We start from the raw sequence: 15,996 nt of genomic DNA on the forward strand, positions 1-15,996 counted from the left end.
AAGGATCTCCTGGAACCCCAATACCCTAGGTACCTAGGTACCATATACTAGGGACTTATAAGAGGGATCCAGTGTGCCAATCAGAATTGGAATATGGAGTCACTAAACTATAGTGAAAGATTTGGTACACAGAGGGAGCATAGGCACTGGAGTTCTGGTTAGCAGAACTCCAGTGACACAGTCAAGCATACTGACAACACATAAGCCACAGACTATGAGCACTGGGGTCCTGACTAGCAGAATCCCAGTGAGACAGTAAAAACACACTGAGAAATAGGTCTCAAACTAAGAGCACTGGGGTACTGGCTAGCAGGATCCAGTGAGACAGTAAAAACACACTAACAGGCGAAAAATGGGGGTAACCATGCTAGAAAGAGGCTACTTTCTCACATACACTGCAAGATACAAATGTATATCAGACCATGTCATGATTGCTGCTTCTATATACAGGTGCCTATACAATCAATCAATCAATCATTGAATTTATAAAGCACGCTACGTACCCGTTAGGGTTTCAAGGCGTGGGGGGGAGGAAGAGCTGGTTACTGGTCGAAGAGGCAGGTCTTGAGGAGTCTTCTGAAGGTGAGTAGGTCCTGAGTCTGTCGCAGGTTGGTGGTGAGGGTGTTCCAGGTTTTGGCGGCGAGGTATGAGAAGGATCTGCCGCCGGAGGTCTTTCTTCGGATGCAGGGGGCGAGGGCGAGGTTAGTGGAGCGGAGCTGACGGGTGGGGGTGTCGTGGAGCGCTTTGTGAGCGTGGGTAAGAAGCTTGAAAGTGATCTCTTTGTCCACGGGAGCCAGTGAAGGTTTCTCAGGTGGTGGGAGATGTGGCTGTGGCGGGGTACGTTGAGGATCAGCCAGGCGGAGGCGTTTTGGATACGTTGGAGGCGTAGTAGGTCTTTTGCTGGGATGCCTGTATAGAGTGCGTTGCCGTAGACCAGTCTGCTGCTGACGAGGGCCTGTGTCACTGTTCTTGTTTCTGTCGGGATCCACTTGTAGATTATGCGGAGCATGCGCAGTGTGTTGTAGCAGGAGGAGGAAACTGCGTTGACCTGTTTAGACAAGGTGAGGGAGGAGTCGAGGATGAAGCCCAGGTTGCGAGCGTGGTCGGATGGTGTCGCCGGGGTTCCTAGTGCGGTGGGCCACCAGGAGTCGTCCCAGGCGGAAGGGGTAGGTCCGAGGATAAGGATCTCCGTCTTGTCCGAGTTCAGTTTCAGACGGTTGTTTCTCATCCAATCGGCGATGGATTTCATTCCCTCATGGAGGTTGGTTTTGGCGGTGTGGGGGTCTTTGGTGGGTGAGAGGATGAGCTGGGTGTCGTCGGCGTAGGTGAGGATGTTGAGGTTGTGTTGTCGGGCCACTTGAGCGAGGGGGGCCATGTAGATGTTGAACAGCGTCGGGCTGAGGGATGAGCCTTGGGTACGCCGCAGATGATGGTGGCTTCGGAGCGGAAGGGGGGGAGGCGGACTCTCTGGGTTCTGCCGGAGAGGAATGAGACGATCCAGTCGAGGGCTTTACCTTGAATTCCGGTTTCGTGGAGGCGTGATTTCAGGGTGCGGTGGCAGACTGTGTCGAAGGCGGCAGATAGGTCCAGGAGGATGAAGGCTGATGTTTTGCCGTTGTCCATTTGGCGTCGGATGTCGTCTGTGGAGGCGAGAAGGGCGGTTTCAGTGCTGTGGTTTCGTCTGAAGCCGGACTGGGAGGGGTCTAGGATGCCGTTGTCTTCAAGGTGGCTGGTTAGGTGTTTGTTGGCGATTTTTTCAATCACCGTTGCTGGGAAAGGGAGCAGGGAGATGGGTCGGAAGTTCTTGAGGTCGTTGGGGTCTGCTTTGGGCTTCTTGAGGAGGGCGCGGATTTCGGCCTGTTTCCATTTTTCAGGGAATGTCGCTGTTTCGAAGGAAATATTGATGACCTTCCGTAATTGGGGGGCGATGGTGGAGTCGCCTTTGTTGTATACGTGGTGAGGGCAGGGGTCTGACGGAGATCCTGAGTGGATGGAGTTCATGATCTTGCGTGTCTCTGTGTCGTTCACGTTGGTCCAGGAAGTCAGGTGGTTTGCACAGGTGGAGTGTTCGGGGGTGGGGTCTGGCTTGGGAGTGCCGTCAAAGCTGTCGTGGATGTTGGTGATCTTCCGGTGGAAGAAGGTGGACAGTGCGTTGCAGAGTTCTTGGGATGGAGGGATGTCGTTGATGTTGGCGCTGGGGTTGGAGAGTTCTTTCATGATGCTGAAGAGCTTTTTGCTATTGTGTGTGTTGTTGTCCAGGCGGTCCTTGAAGTGGGATCGTTTGGCTTGTCTGATGAGTTGGTGGAGCTTGCGGGTGGCGTCCTTGTGGGCTGTGAGGCTGTCAGGTGTGCATTTGAGGAGCCATTCCTTTTTTAGCTTCCGACAGTCGTGTTTGGAATTTAGGAGCTTGTCGGTGAACCAGGTGGCTTTTCTTCTTGCTTGGTTGTCGGTGTTTTTTTTGAGTGGCGCAAGGGTGTTGGCGCAGTCGTTGATCCACAGGGTGAGGTTGTTGGCGGCGGTGTCTGGGTCGGTGGAGTCGGAGGGTGGGTTCTGGGCGAGGGCGTTGGTAAGCTGGACTTCCGTAACTTTGCTCCAGCATCAGCGGGGTGGTTGTTGGGTGCGGTGGTGCTCGGTAGGTTTCTTGTAGGTGAAGTGGATGAAGTGGCGGTCGGTCCAGTAGAGTACGGTGGTATGGTTGAAGGTGACGTGGGCGCTTGAGGAGAAGATGGGATCAAGCGTGTGGCCGGCGATGTGGGTTAGTGTGTTGACGAGTTGTCTGAGGCCGTGGTTGGTGAGGTTGTCGATCAGGGTAGTGGAGTTGGTGTCGTCGTTGTTCTCCAGGTGGAAATTTGGGTCCCCGAGGAGGATGTAATCCGTTGAGGTGAGTGCGTGGGTGCTGGTGAGGTCGGCGAGGTATTCGCTGAATGGTGCTCGTGATCCGGGGGGTTCTGTAGATGAGCGTTCCTCTGAGAGTGCTGTTGGGGTCGGTGTGGATGCGGAGGTGTAGGTGTTTGGCGGTCTTGAGGGAGTCGTCAGTGTGGGTGTCGACCTTGAGGGAGGATTTGTGTGCGATGGCTATGCCTCCTCCGATTCCGTTTTTGCGGTCCCTACGGATGATCTTGTAGCCGTCCGGGATGGCTATTGCGATGTCGGGCGCCAAGGAGTCGTTCCACCTGGTTTCGGTAAGGAAGGCTACGTCTGGGACGGTGGAGTCGAGCAGGTCCCAGAGCTCGATGGCGTGCTTGCGTGCGGAGCAGGTGTTGAGGAGTATGCAGTGGAGGTGGTTAGTTTCAGTCTTATGTTGGTTTTGTTGTTCTGTCGCAGGTGAATCTGCAGGTGCGGCATGCGAAGGGTCCGTGGGTGTTCCTTGGTGAGGGCTGGGAGCATGCTGTGATGCGGCCGGGGTTGAGGGCGTTGAGTTGGTCTGCCGTGTAGCGGCATCTGGAGGTGCAGGGGTCTCAAGGACCAGGGGGGGTGGCGCTGGGCACGGTCCAGGAGCGGACGGGCGCAGACGGGCTTGCCTTTGACGCGCCTGCGCGGCCGCAGCTGGCATAAGAGGAGGGGAGGGTGGGTGTGGCAGCTGGGAGGGCCTGTCCAATGGGAGGGCTGGGAAGAGGGGCCGCAGGGGACGCAGCGTCAGGAAACTGGCTAAAGGAGTGGTGAGAAGGAGGGGGGAGGGGCCGCAGGGGACGCAGCGGCGGGAAACTGGCTAAAGGAGCGGTGAGAAGGAGGGGGGAGGGGGAGCAGCGGCGGAAAACTGGCTAAAGGAGCGGTGAGAAGGAGGGGGAGGGGCCGCTGATGACTCAGTGGCGGGTAACTGGCTAAAGGAGCGGTGAAAAGGAGGGGGGAGGGGCCGCAGGGGATGCAGCGGCGGGAAACTGGCTAAAGGAGCGGTGAGAGGGAGGGGGGAGGGGCTGCAGGGGACGCATCGGCAGGAAACTGGCTGAAGGAGCGGTGGAAAAACGGGATGGGGCGCGGAAAGGCGGAGCAGGGAGTGACCTGCCTGCAATAGCAGAGTCAAAGTTTACTCCCTGTCACCGCGCCGTGGCTGGCATAAGAGGAGGGGAGGGTGGGTGTGGCAGCTGGGACGCGGGAGGGCCTCTCCAATGGGAAGGGCTGGGGGAGGGGCCGAAGGGGACGCAGCGGCAGGGAACTGGCTAAAGGAGCGGTGAGAAGGAGGGGCTGCAGGGGACGCAGCGGCGGGAAACTGGCTAAAGGAGCGGTGAGAAGGAGGGGGGAGGGGCCACAGGGGACGCAGTGGCGGGAAACTGGCTAAAGGAGTGGTGAGAAGGAGGGGCCGCAGGGGACGCAGAGGCGGGAAACTGGCTGAAGGAGCGGTGGAAAAACGGGATGGAGCGCGGAAAGGCGGAGCGGGGAGCCACCTGCCTGCAGTAGCAGGGTCAAAGGGGTTTATACTGCTACTGAAACTTAAAGAAATGTCATGTGTATATATGTATATCTAAGTTCATAACAGTTATTGGAAAAAATGTGCATACTTCACTACCAGATAAATACCCACACCAGACCATATAAATATTGCTGCTTCCATGTACACATGGATATTTATATAGAGGGGTTTATTCCAGTTTATTCCTTAACAACTGTTACATGAAAATACTTATGTATTTTTTTTTAATACTTCCTTCAACCTTTGTCCCATACGTCCCCTCTCTAACCCATCCCAAACCTTTTTGACTACTATAAACTATCAAAAATCGTTCTCAAACTTCAGCCTCCGTTTTTAATTTTGCCTGCACAGCACTTGCACTTTGCGAAGTCTTATGTTACTAAAAAAAAAAATGTTTAAGTGACTTGGAACCCGCCCCTACTTCACCCCTTACCTACCTGAACTTCCTGTTTTTCCATTCAAACGTCGCTTGAATTTACTTGCTTTTTATTGGCTAGCAGGTCGCTTCCTGCTTTTCTGCCACTCTGTTCTGCTTTCTTTTCTGCTTTTGCCATCGCTTGGAGCGTAGTCGAAGTACACCTTCTGTTTTTTAGTTACTTATTAGTGTTTGTACGTGAAAAGATGAACTGAAGGCAAGTCAATTCGCAGTGAAATGTGTGTAAACATATCGGCCATATTGCAATGGAGTATTGCGTGCAGATGTAAAGCAAGCACCGAGTGGGCTCATTATTTTGTGTTTCTCATTACTTAATAATTAAACTTATGATGAATAATAACAGTTGAAAATATTACAATTATTTGTATGTTCCTTTCTTAAATACCACTCACTCATTTTTAAAGAAAAGTAATTTATATATTTGGTTTGCGTGTTGTTATTCTCTCAGTGGCTTATTAACAGGCAGTCGCAAGTGAAGTTACCTTGCAGGCAGTAGGGTCATGATTTGAGTGGTGCAGTAGGTATAGTGGCACCAGGGTTAAAAGTTTTCATAACTCCACAAAGCACCAAATATTGCAATGTTTTACTACTAAACAGGCAGTCACAAGGGCAGTTATCTTGGAGGCACTAGGGTCATGGTTTTAGTGGTGCAGCAGTGCAGTGGCACCAGTGCCTAAAGGTGTCAGAATATAGATTATTGCAATATTTTACTACTAAATAGGCAGTAACAAGTGCAGTTGCCTTGCAGGCACTAAGGTCATGATTTAAATGGTGCAGCAAGTGCAGTGACACCGGAGCCAAAAGCTCTAGGAAACTCTTTAAACACCAAATTTCGCTATATTTTACTACTAAACAGGCAGTCACAAGTGCAGTTACTATGTTGGCAGTAGGGTTATGATTTAAATGGTGCAACAGGTGCAGTGACACTGGGGCCAAAAGCTCTAGGAAACTCTCTTAACACCAAATATTGCTAAATGTTACTACTAAACAGGCAGTCACAAGTGCAGTTACCTTGCAGGCAATAGGGTCATGATTTGAATGGTGCTGCAGCAGCACTGGCACCAGAGCCAAAAGTTGTCATAACTCCTCTAAACATTAAATATTGCTACATTGTACTACTAAACAGGCAGTCACAAGTGCATTTACCTTGCAGGCACTATAGTCATGATTTTAGTGGTGCAGCAGGTGCAGTGACACTGGGGCCAAAAGTTGCTAGAACATCTCCAAAAACCAAATATTGCTATATGTTACTTCTAAACAGGAAGTCATAAATGCAGTTACCTTGCAGGCATTAGGATCATGATATGAATAGTGCAGCAGGAGCAGTGGCATTGTGCCCAAAAGGTCTTAGAAGCCCACTAAAAACAAATTATTACTAAATTTTACTTCTAAACAGGCAGTCACAAGTGCAGTAATCTTGCAGGCATTAAGGTCATGATTTGAATGGCGCAGCAGGTGCAGTGACACAGAGGCCAAAAGTAGGCATAGCTCCCCTAAACACCAAATATTGCTAACATTTACTACTAAACAAGCAGTTACAGTTGTGGTCACCTTGCAGTTAAAAGGGACATGATTTGAATGTGGAGCAGGTGCAATGGCACTCTTTTAACTACACATTACTATACTCTAATAAAATGGCATATTAAATAAGGTACAAATTACGAGTTTGAAACCCTGGGATATTAATTCAACATACATCACAACATAAACAACTATTTATCAGTTCATCAGATTTAAAACAAACGTTATTACAAACGTTTTCTAATATTTATTATCCATACTGCAAAAGAAAAAACAAAGGTGAAACCTATTTGCTTTGCCAATGCTTGTTTAGCCAGGTCACCCAACTAACATGCACAGGATCACCACTTACAAAGACAACTTACTACTTCTCCCTTCAAATTCATTCCCCTCATTGTATCTCTATTCTAAACTCTACTAAACACATGAGAAATCAAGAGCTCAAATCGAACACATCTAATGTAGGGGGAACAAATAAACAAACACATTACTAATCTACTATTAACTCTGATCTTGGGTTCTGTGGTACCATACCACTCGCACCAAAGCACTTTAACAAGGGGTAGTAAGCGCTATATAGTACAATTTATAGTGTGCTGAGCTGCTCTAAGCATCCCAGTCCGGACCGGTTTTCAGGTTCATGTTTTTTGTTCAGTTCGTAGTGTTTTGCTGCTAACGTGCCCTGACTGACTCGCGTGTACAAGTCTGGTTCAGTTTTATGCGACTTACTCAGCACCCCACCCAGCTCTAAAAATCGGTCCCGCACCACTTCGGGACCTTGCCTGCAAAGGGTTAACTCAACACAATGAGGCCTTTCTCGTCCTGTGATCTCATGCTCGAAGCATTAGCTGCGTTGGCAAAGTACGTTTTTGTGGTTGTCCAGCATGAAGCACAGCTGTGCGGCAAGCACTCTCTGCGACAGGAGGGTCTGGGCACGGCGAGGGTCGCGCTGCCTGGCGCTCAGCTGTTGTGCCAGTGAGTCAGCCCGACAACAAAGCATTTTTAATGTCTATGAAGAGGTCCCATCGAGTTAAAGGCCCACGTGGGAAGTGGCGCGCCCCGTACTGCCACTGTGACGCACAGAGCGCGCCAAGAGGGGCATATTCCAAGAAGGTGTTACCCCACCGAACTAGGGTGGCTGTGTTTAACAATTGCACTAACGTCCCCCTATTGCCTCGCGTGTTTTCTATGTTTTGAATGCTAATAATTAAATCACATTGTGCCACACAGCTGATGCAAAACTGCAGCCCTGCTTCCATGTTTGTGAACTATTCTACCTCTTAACTTTCAAAATCGGGATACTCTTCCCACACCCTTGGTTTGGTACCGAATGACAATAATAATTAAGAGGGGGCACACCGACGGGCCCAATGTACCACTTCATCTGTTTCAACATGAATGAAAGCTACGCCCGTGTCCAATGCGCGACGCTTGATCACCCACTTTATCGTATGTGCAACTGTCCAAAAAAGGCACTCAGATGTCACAGTCAGCCCCCATTTTCAGGGAATATCTTCCAAGACCCCACGGTACTATACTCGTTCCTCGTCATTGGCATGTAGCCCACCCACTGCAAGATGCCTAAAATCCCGAGTACGAGATGCATGGAGTACGCCCGGGCAGTAATACCGGGCTGGGAGGTGCTGGGGTGATACTGGATCCCAGTTTTATGGGGTGACAGCACGTTGATCACCTACAAGGCACTAAGACCTTCGGTTATTGTCTGAACAGTTTATTTCTGGTAAATAAAATGCATATTTACTGCACCCGGGACACTGGTTGCGGTAACAATATACCACTCTTAATTCGACTTTGTCCATTTTCAGCCAGAATGGGATTTCCTGATCACTCATAATGTCACTAATACTGACAACCATAAGATAATCCATCTGCCATATGCATGCTGAGCTGCTGTCCTTCCAGAGCAAGGGAAGTGGGTAAGCCCGAGTCATTTCTGGGATGAAAGAGAAGCGAGGGTGGCACAAAAAGGCTGTCTGAGGTGAAAGAAGGGAAAAGGGCTGGTGGTCCTGCAAGTGTTCCTGGAAAGAAAGAGGCAGAGGGTAGAGGGTCATTCACAACAAGGGTTTTGGGAATGAAGGAAGAAAATATGTGGGGACTGGTGATGCGTAAGCTGTTCTGAGGGGGAGATGGTACGGAAAACGTTTCTGGGGCAGAGGAAGGAAGGGAGAGGGGCTGGCAGTATAACAAGGTATTCTGGATGGGATGGAAAAGAGTTTGGGATAGGAAAGGAGGTTAAGAGACAATGACGAGTGTAGCTGACCAGCTTCTGGCTGGGTTTGCCTTGACTGCTAGGGCAGTGGCCTACCACCGGTCTCTAGTCTCAGTATTGCCCGTGCATAGAGCCACCGCAGTCTGGGCATTATCCCGATGAGGTTCACAAGACCAAAGCTATTTGGTTTTGGGATCACAAGAGGACGAGGCAAATATCCTAATCCTCTGAATTATTCTTTGCTAAGATGCAGCGGGGAAAATCTTCGATTTAAAAGGTTGCACGCTTCTGCTCTTGTTACCAGCAATAGTTCTGAACAGATTTAGTAGTGCTCACTTTTGATGTGAATGTACAACACTTGCCTTTGTCCCCTGTACCGCTACCTTCTACCCACACAATATGAACGTGTTCACAATTCATTATGTAACTGGTCCCACAGCCTCCACAGACCTGAGCTGCCAACATTCACAGGGTAATGAACAGCAGTGCCCCTCTGAGTACATCTCACATCCTTAGTTCCACCAGCTAAGCCCTGTGCAGATCATGCATGAAGAGGCAATATTACCTTCCCTTGGACACATTGTATATTCACTCCCATCAGCCCAACCATGTTCATGCCATGTCATAAGTTGTACAAGTCACCCGTCCCCACGCCTTGTGAGCTTGGCATACAGTGTCTTAGCTCACCTGTGCACATAACCTAAGCGATGCACGGAGTCAATTGCCATCACAATTTCTGCCAGGTAGAAGGCTGCCATATCCAATGGCATCCGCTCCCCAAATTTGCTCAGTAGGGTCAGAAGGTCGCCTCCCACGTAGTAGTCCATCACAAGATACTGCCAGAAACAGAGAGAAGATAAATAGAACATAGTCTTGTGTATTCGTGCATAAAGTAGGACAGAGACAGCACTTTTTTTCCCAGGAGATCCTCAGCTGGGTCGTGTATACCTGATGTGTCTGCTGAATGGCAAAACCCACCAATGAAATATTCTGAAAGTGGATTTCCCCATCTTTTGCTGCTCAAAAACAACTGACTCATGATTCTCTTTGTCTTCTAACATCCCTTTAATTTCCACTACCTTGTTTCGTCCCCTTTTCTGTGCGCACCCCTCAAAAAGCCTATCTTCCCCCAAAGAAATATATGGCCAGAATGGGGGACCACATGACTTTCTTGCCTGATTACACTCTCATTGAGCTTACACATGTATGGTACACAGTGGAGCTTGAAGTAGAGGTTTGGGGTATCTCCACCTTCAGTTGACTGGTGATTTATATTTAGAAGTTTATATTTATTTATTGGTGAATGTTTATATAGGGCATTGCTATACTGAAAGGTAATGATGTGCTTTGCAGGACAAAGACTGTTACATAGGTCAACCAAAGTGTGAAACTATTACAGAAACAGGGAGAAATTAAATTGGACCATGTCCAGAAGGAAAGAAGAATATAAGATGCGAAAGCGAGCTAAGGCGGGAGAGTTGATGGAAGAAAAAAAACAAAACAACGGAGTGTATGAACCTGTCAACAGTAAATGTGAGGCAAGACGAAGTAGTAATGAGTGTCAAGTCCCTGAAAGAGAACTATGGAAGGTCCTGAAAAGGTGTTCTTAGTCGTTTTCGGAATGAAAGAATGTTTGATGGTGATATTATTTGCGATATCAAATTTAAAATCATGATTTCATCACCACACTCCTGAAATGGTCAGAAATCCAGGCAGGTTAGATCAAAACGCTTGATAAAATTCATGACACAAGTAGTAGATGGAAACATGAAGCCTTTTCCAGCACTTATACTCTATGAACTACCAGCAAGCAAACCCAGAGATGTCGAAATAGTCCCTGAAAAAATACCCCTGGCAGATGCACAGTACCTCAGACCACGCTAATGTCAAGAGAACTGTTCATGTAATCAATTCATTCTGTTTTTCGTTGGTTTGATTTCTTCGATCAATGGAGAAGCTGATCGCAGGCCTTCAGTGTGGGTACAGTACTTGATCTACTATCTTGGAAGTATTTTGGGATGGAACTGTGCTTGTGCATAAGAACTGTTATTGTTTTGAATTTGATTCTCAATTTGGCCTACAGCCATGCAATGTTTGGGGCAACAGGGCCAAGTCCAAGACCACAGGTTACAGGTTTTTCAGCTGAGTTTTGAGTTGTGAATAGTGTGTTAATTTGTTCTCCTAGATGACTTAGGTATCATAAATTGCTCTTACTTGGTTTAGCTCCTACTATGGCTAGAGTATTACAGCATTGTCTTTCTTTTCTCAGGCTGACTATATTTTTCATTTTAGGAGACAAATGTGGGACTGACTGGACCAGAAAGGTCCGCTGATTTATGCATCCATATTTAGCTTTGCACAAATTTGGAAACTTATGTTGTATTTTGTCAAATCAGGAGGTTGTCATTAGATGGAAGTTATGTGAAAAGTGATAAAGCACTGGGAAGTGTATTATATCCTGCTGGGATAATTTCTGAGTTGCCACTGTTCAGGAGGCTTATCCAGTTAGTTTCTAAACTTGGTTTGGTGTCTTAGGAGGTTATTTTAGTTAGCCTAGAGTTATGCTGTGTAGTGTCATTGCATGTGAAAAAACGGATTAAGAAAAATGACAGCCTGTAATCAACTTTATTACTTTGATTTCTCCTTTAAATGTGATGGTTAGCATTTTGTATTTTGTGGTATCAAGCACTTCAGACAAATCTAGAAGAACCAGCAGATCAGAATCTCCTTTGTCCATGAAGGAGATTTGTCTTTTACCGGTAGTACTGCCAAACAAATCCTGCATTCCTAATGACCTGACACAGGATTGTCAATTTTCAAGTAAAACGTGAGATTTCCGGTGAAGCAAGTGTATCTCTGCCACAATTTATCTAGTTCTTCAAGTAAATGTGCAGGAACTTTTTTGGAAGGGCCAGGGCAGACATGGCGTACAGGGCGAAGTTTTGTCAATCAGGGTCATTTACCAGTGGTGTCCTGGGGCTGGACCTCACTACAGGACAACATTTTGAGCTCTCAGCTCCCCTCTTTAGACCTACAAAGTCGGGTAGTCCAAGGTTTACTCTGCGAGGTGGTGTGGGGTTAGAGACTTAGAACTCAACAGACCAGCCAACACAAGTTTATAACGGAATGTCCAGTCAGTGCTTAGTCTTTAAAAGAGTAAGTAGTTTACTCACAACACACACAAATGAAATCATGTACATAATTGGTTTAGAAAATGCAGTGTGAACTTCACCATAACAGGGAAGGTGTGAAGTGTAAAGGCAACTGGCACTTTATACGCGTTGGTGATATGCACATATTGCATGATTTTCTCTTTTAGCTAGTAGTGCTGAAAAGGGGTTGGCTGTGTTTTAGTAGTATGGTTCACAGTGCACTCTTGCGATTGTTAGATCAAAGTTTAGATTTTTGCTTTTTTTTCCTTTCATAGCTGTAGCCTTGATCAGGCCACTTAGGAACTATAAGGCTTTTTGAACATTCTTTCCCTAGCAATCACTCTGAATATAAGATGAGCTCTTGGGGAGTGGTTTTCCGGTGCCTCACTCTTACACATAAGGTTGTCCCATTTGCCATCTGGTTAGTTCCATATTAGTCCTCTAATAGTTCAATTTTGGTATCTACCTCCCAGAGGAAAGTCAAAAAAGATTCTACTCTCCAATCAATGTAGTCCAACTTCAATGTAATATGAGATACCTCCTCTATATTATTTTCTTTTGATTCTTTTCTTTAGAGCTGCTGAGAGGATCTTCTATGGTAGAGAGGAGACTCCTTGCTGTTCTTCACTGTACTCTTCATATTTTTTCTACCCTCCTTTTTTCCTTCTCCTTCTTTATCTACATTCTCTTTTTTTGCAGCTTCGGCTAGAAGACTGTTAAAGATTAGGCTCCTCAAATTGCAGTTGTATTGCTGGATTTGAACTTGCTCTCACTTTCTGACCTCATTTCCGTCACTGTATCCTCTGTTGAGGTGTTCAATGGAGAGCCCATTTGTGTTTGAAATCTCTCAAGAAGTATTAATGCTATGACATTCGGCTCTGCCACTCCCAAAGGTTGGACTTAAGTTTACCTTCTCTATCTCCCCTCCGTCTAACTGAAACAATAGTGAGAATAGTCTCTTGAGGCTTATGCTAAGAACAATTTGTCATGCCTGTGAACTTCTTCTACTGCAATTTAATCGTTCAATCTTTTCGTATTTCATTTGTTATTCTTTACCTAATGTTCAGTTCTCTTTTTGATGCACTGTAGTTTTTCTTTAACTTAACCTCTTTAGCATTCCTTTAATGAATATGTGTCTAATCTTATTTTTCTCGGTCTTTCAAGGCATTCTCTGTTCAGTCGATTAAGGCAAGGTCTGTATTCTGGGATTGATTACTACCTGATTTCTCAGCACACTAAAACCTCTTGCGTGAATGATCCAACTATATGTGAAACTAGCATTCTGACTTTTTTCTGGCCCAGTTAACACACTAATGTACCATGTGTGCTGATGCTTAGGTCTGTCCATGGTATTGACAATGTCCAGAAATGGGCTGTGCCTTTCAGGGCCGCACAAAGTGTGTCCTCAACTTTTTTTGGCATAAGCCATGTTCTAGATTGCTGACTTAGGGCAATGGCGGCAGCATACTAATTTTTTGAATAAATACTCCTTACGAGACCGTTTTGCTTGTCAGAAAAAAAAATGTAGTCTACCTGCCCCACTCGGGTTAAAGTTTCTGCTTCTATATGGTACACAGATCCGTGGGCTGACATTTATTGTGCATGTTGAGTACATGTGTGCCTACATGTCAGCGAGACTCTGTGTGCAATGTGAGTATGTTTGCTCTGACCAGTGGATTGCTTTTGGAGGGAGATAGAGAGTGGATACAGCTCCCACAGAGAAAGGAGGTGTACCACATGAATTCAAGAAGCTGGAGATTCAGACACTGAGGGGAGGGAGGATAGAGACAGAACTACTCTTAAGATAATAAGATTCTCCGGAGTACTGCGATTTTGAAGGTAGGTACAGGAGAGGGGCGAGCCAGCAGATTCTGCTCCTAATGATGAGGAGGTGTCTAGGCAAGACCTGCTCTTTTGTCTTTCCCCTCCAAATGCTATCTCATTAAGGCTGATGGCAGGGAGGTGTGAAGTCTTAACACGTCCTTGTGCTCATGTTTTCGATACTCCTGCTTGAAGTCAGCATCATCTCTACTTGATGTAAGAACCATCACCTTGCACAAAGGCTGTGTCTGCACTACATCCAGAAAATGGCATTCGAAAGGGAACCACATATACAAGTTGCAGGACCTTTATTGAGTGGATCAGCATCCTTGTGTCTGGACAATTATTGATTAATACAGAAGTGGGACCCAAAACCATCCCACATATAACAGCTCCAAGTTCTTCTTGACTAAGGAAGGGAGTGCTTCAAAGCACACAAAGAAGAGATGGTTTGAGACCAGGTTGGTATCTGCATGACAGACAGTCTCCCAGAGGTGAGGACATCACTTGAAGTTTGCGCAACTTTCTTAGTGAAGTATTAAAACGGTAAATGCGCTTGATGAACCATTTAAGTAAAGCGCACTACCTCAGGAGTTTGCTTAATATTAATGGTTTGTCAAGTGCATTGTCAAAGAAAATACTTCTAGTGCAATCACCAGAATAATTTTCTTTAAAAAAAATAATGTTGGGACGCGAGGGAAAAGCTTCCATTTTGTCAGAAATGTTATCCTTTTTCAGTCACTATGATGTGCAGTATGCTGACATCAGAGTGACTGAGAGTGAAACCAATCGCCAGGATTGCTTTTAATTTGATTGGTGCTCAGAGGCAATAACAGGGCTTAAGTGTCCACTGTCTAAGTGGAAGTGATACTAAAGGAAAGGGGAACATTTCCCTTTCCAGTGGTACCTCTAAATAGTGGATCCCTGGTAGTGGATCGCCTCAGGACCACAATCATCAAGCAGCACCCCACCTACTACACCCCAGTTTGGGGGAGGGGGGCAGAAAGCCCACTAAACACCAGGGAAAATATAACTTTAAAAAAAACATAGGGTGGGAGTGGCCATGGTCTAAAAGCCAACCAGACACCTGTAAAATGTAATTTGAAGGAAAGGGTGTGGGTAAAATTGGACCCCCGCCCCCAACTCCGAATTTGGCCCAGCAGGGTTTCTGCCCCCATCCTTCCCCTCTTTCAGGGAGTACAAACTTGCTAGAAACCAGGCAAAATATAAATAAAAAGCAGGAGCTATTAGGTCATCCTGGTAAGGCAATGGGGCTGTGCCCAACACATAATGGGCCCAGGCGTCTTTCTACGACCTCCAACCCCCCTTGATGAGAATTGGCGGGGTCAATCGATTATTACACCTGCACTAGACTACAGTGTGTAATCTGGTGGTCAAAATACTGAAATGTGGTGGTGCCTAGTTCACTTTTCCAAGGCCGATAAAAGATTACTACTCAGCTCGTTAACAACAGTATGTGAAATACCATTTGGAATTTTGGTATATCAGTGGTATATCAAAACCCAATCTTGTTATGTTTTAATATTTACTTTAGATGTTAATGTTGATTTTTATAAACCTCATTAACTTCACTTTATACTGCTCATATTTGTCACATTTTTTGTTCTTGTGCAAATTATTTTACATTTTGTCTTATTCAATAACTACGATAATGTTTTGGCACAGCCCTGACTTTCTGATTGTCCGCAAGTTTTTGGTCCCCGTCAGTTATGAGGTGCAAATGGAGCACCGACTGACTGCAACCGTCTGACAAATAGCGCCTTGAGTGCCACAGGCACAGGACCTGCAAGCCGCGGTACCCACCAGGTAGTTCTCATCCTGAAACGCAAAGTGCAGTTGAGTGATCCAGCGCTTGTCTCCATTTACTAGGACGTCCCGCTCCTCCCGGAAGCAGGCTACCTGTGAAGAATGAGAGAACGTTATAAGCAGATGACGGCTGTATTCAGACAAAAGGAGATTTTTAATTTGCCTTTTTTATTTTAGTTTACATCAGATGGACCTATTGTTGTAAACATATAATTGAGGTACAAAGCCTCCCACAACGGGCTAGCAATCATTATAGTCACAAAAGTCTCATCCATCAATATTGAGATATAACAATTGTTTTTATGCAGTACCCAGGGTTCCCTATTTCAAAAGCATAGTAACTCAAGGTAGTGCTCCACTCCAATCCACCCACCCACAAGTAAGAAACATGCAATGCTCGGGACGAACCAAAGTTGCAATTCGATCAAGGTTGCAATTTATTAGACTTCAGTGTAACCTGTAGTAGTACTGTGTCCAAAGAAATGAGTGCAGTGCCTTTTCCCGCCTTCCTCTTAAAGCTCCAATAGTCTCATGCTTTGCTATCGCCTGTCTCAGTTACCGTGATTTATAAGTCGCAATATTCAGCGTCGCCAACTCTCTG

At 46.4% G+C, this 15,996-nt stretch overlaps 1 protein-coding gene across 4 annotated transcripts in view; it reads right to left on the reverse strand.

The window, feature by feature from the left end:
- The window catches only part of DMPK (DM1 protein kinase), a 751,292-nt gene that overhangs the window by 317,567 nt on the left and 417,729 nt on the right, over positions 1-15,996 (reverse strand). For all 4 annotated transcript variants that reach the window (XM_069207733.1, XM_069207732.1, XM_069207734.1 and 1 more), the window contains exons 4-5: positions 15,393-15,488; positions 9,283-9,431 (exon numbers count right to left, since the gene is read on the reverse strand). In XM_069207733.1, coding sequence (XP_069063834.1) covers positions 9,283-9,431; positions 15,393-15,488 — 245 coding nt within the window. The remainder of the gene's footprint in view (positions 1-9,282; positions 9,432-15,392; positions 15,489-15,996) is intronic.

Source organism: Pleurodeles waltl, chromosome 9 (assembly GCF_031143425.1).
Source record: "Pleurodeles waltl isolate 20211129_DDA chromosome 9, aPleWal1.hap1.20221129, whole genome shotgun sequence".
Taxonomy (NCBI): Eukaryota; Metazoa; Chordata; class Amphibia; order Caudata; family Salamandridae; genus Pleurodeles; species Pleurodeles waltl.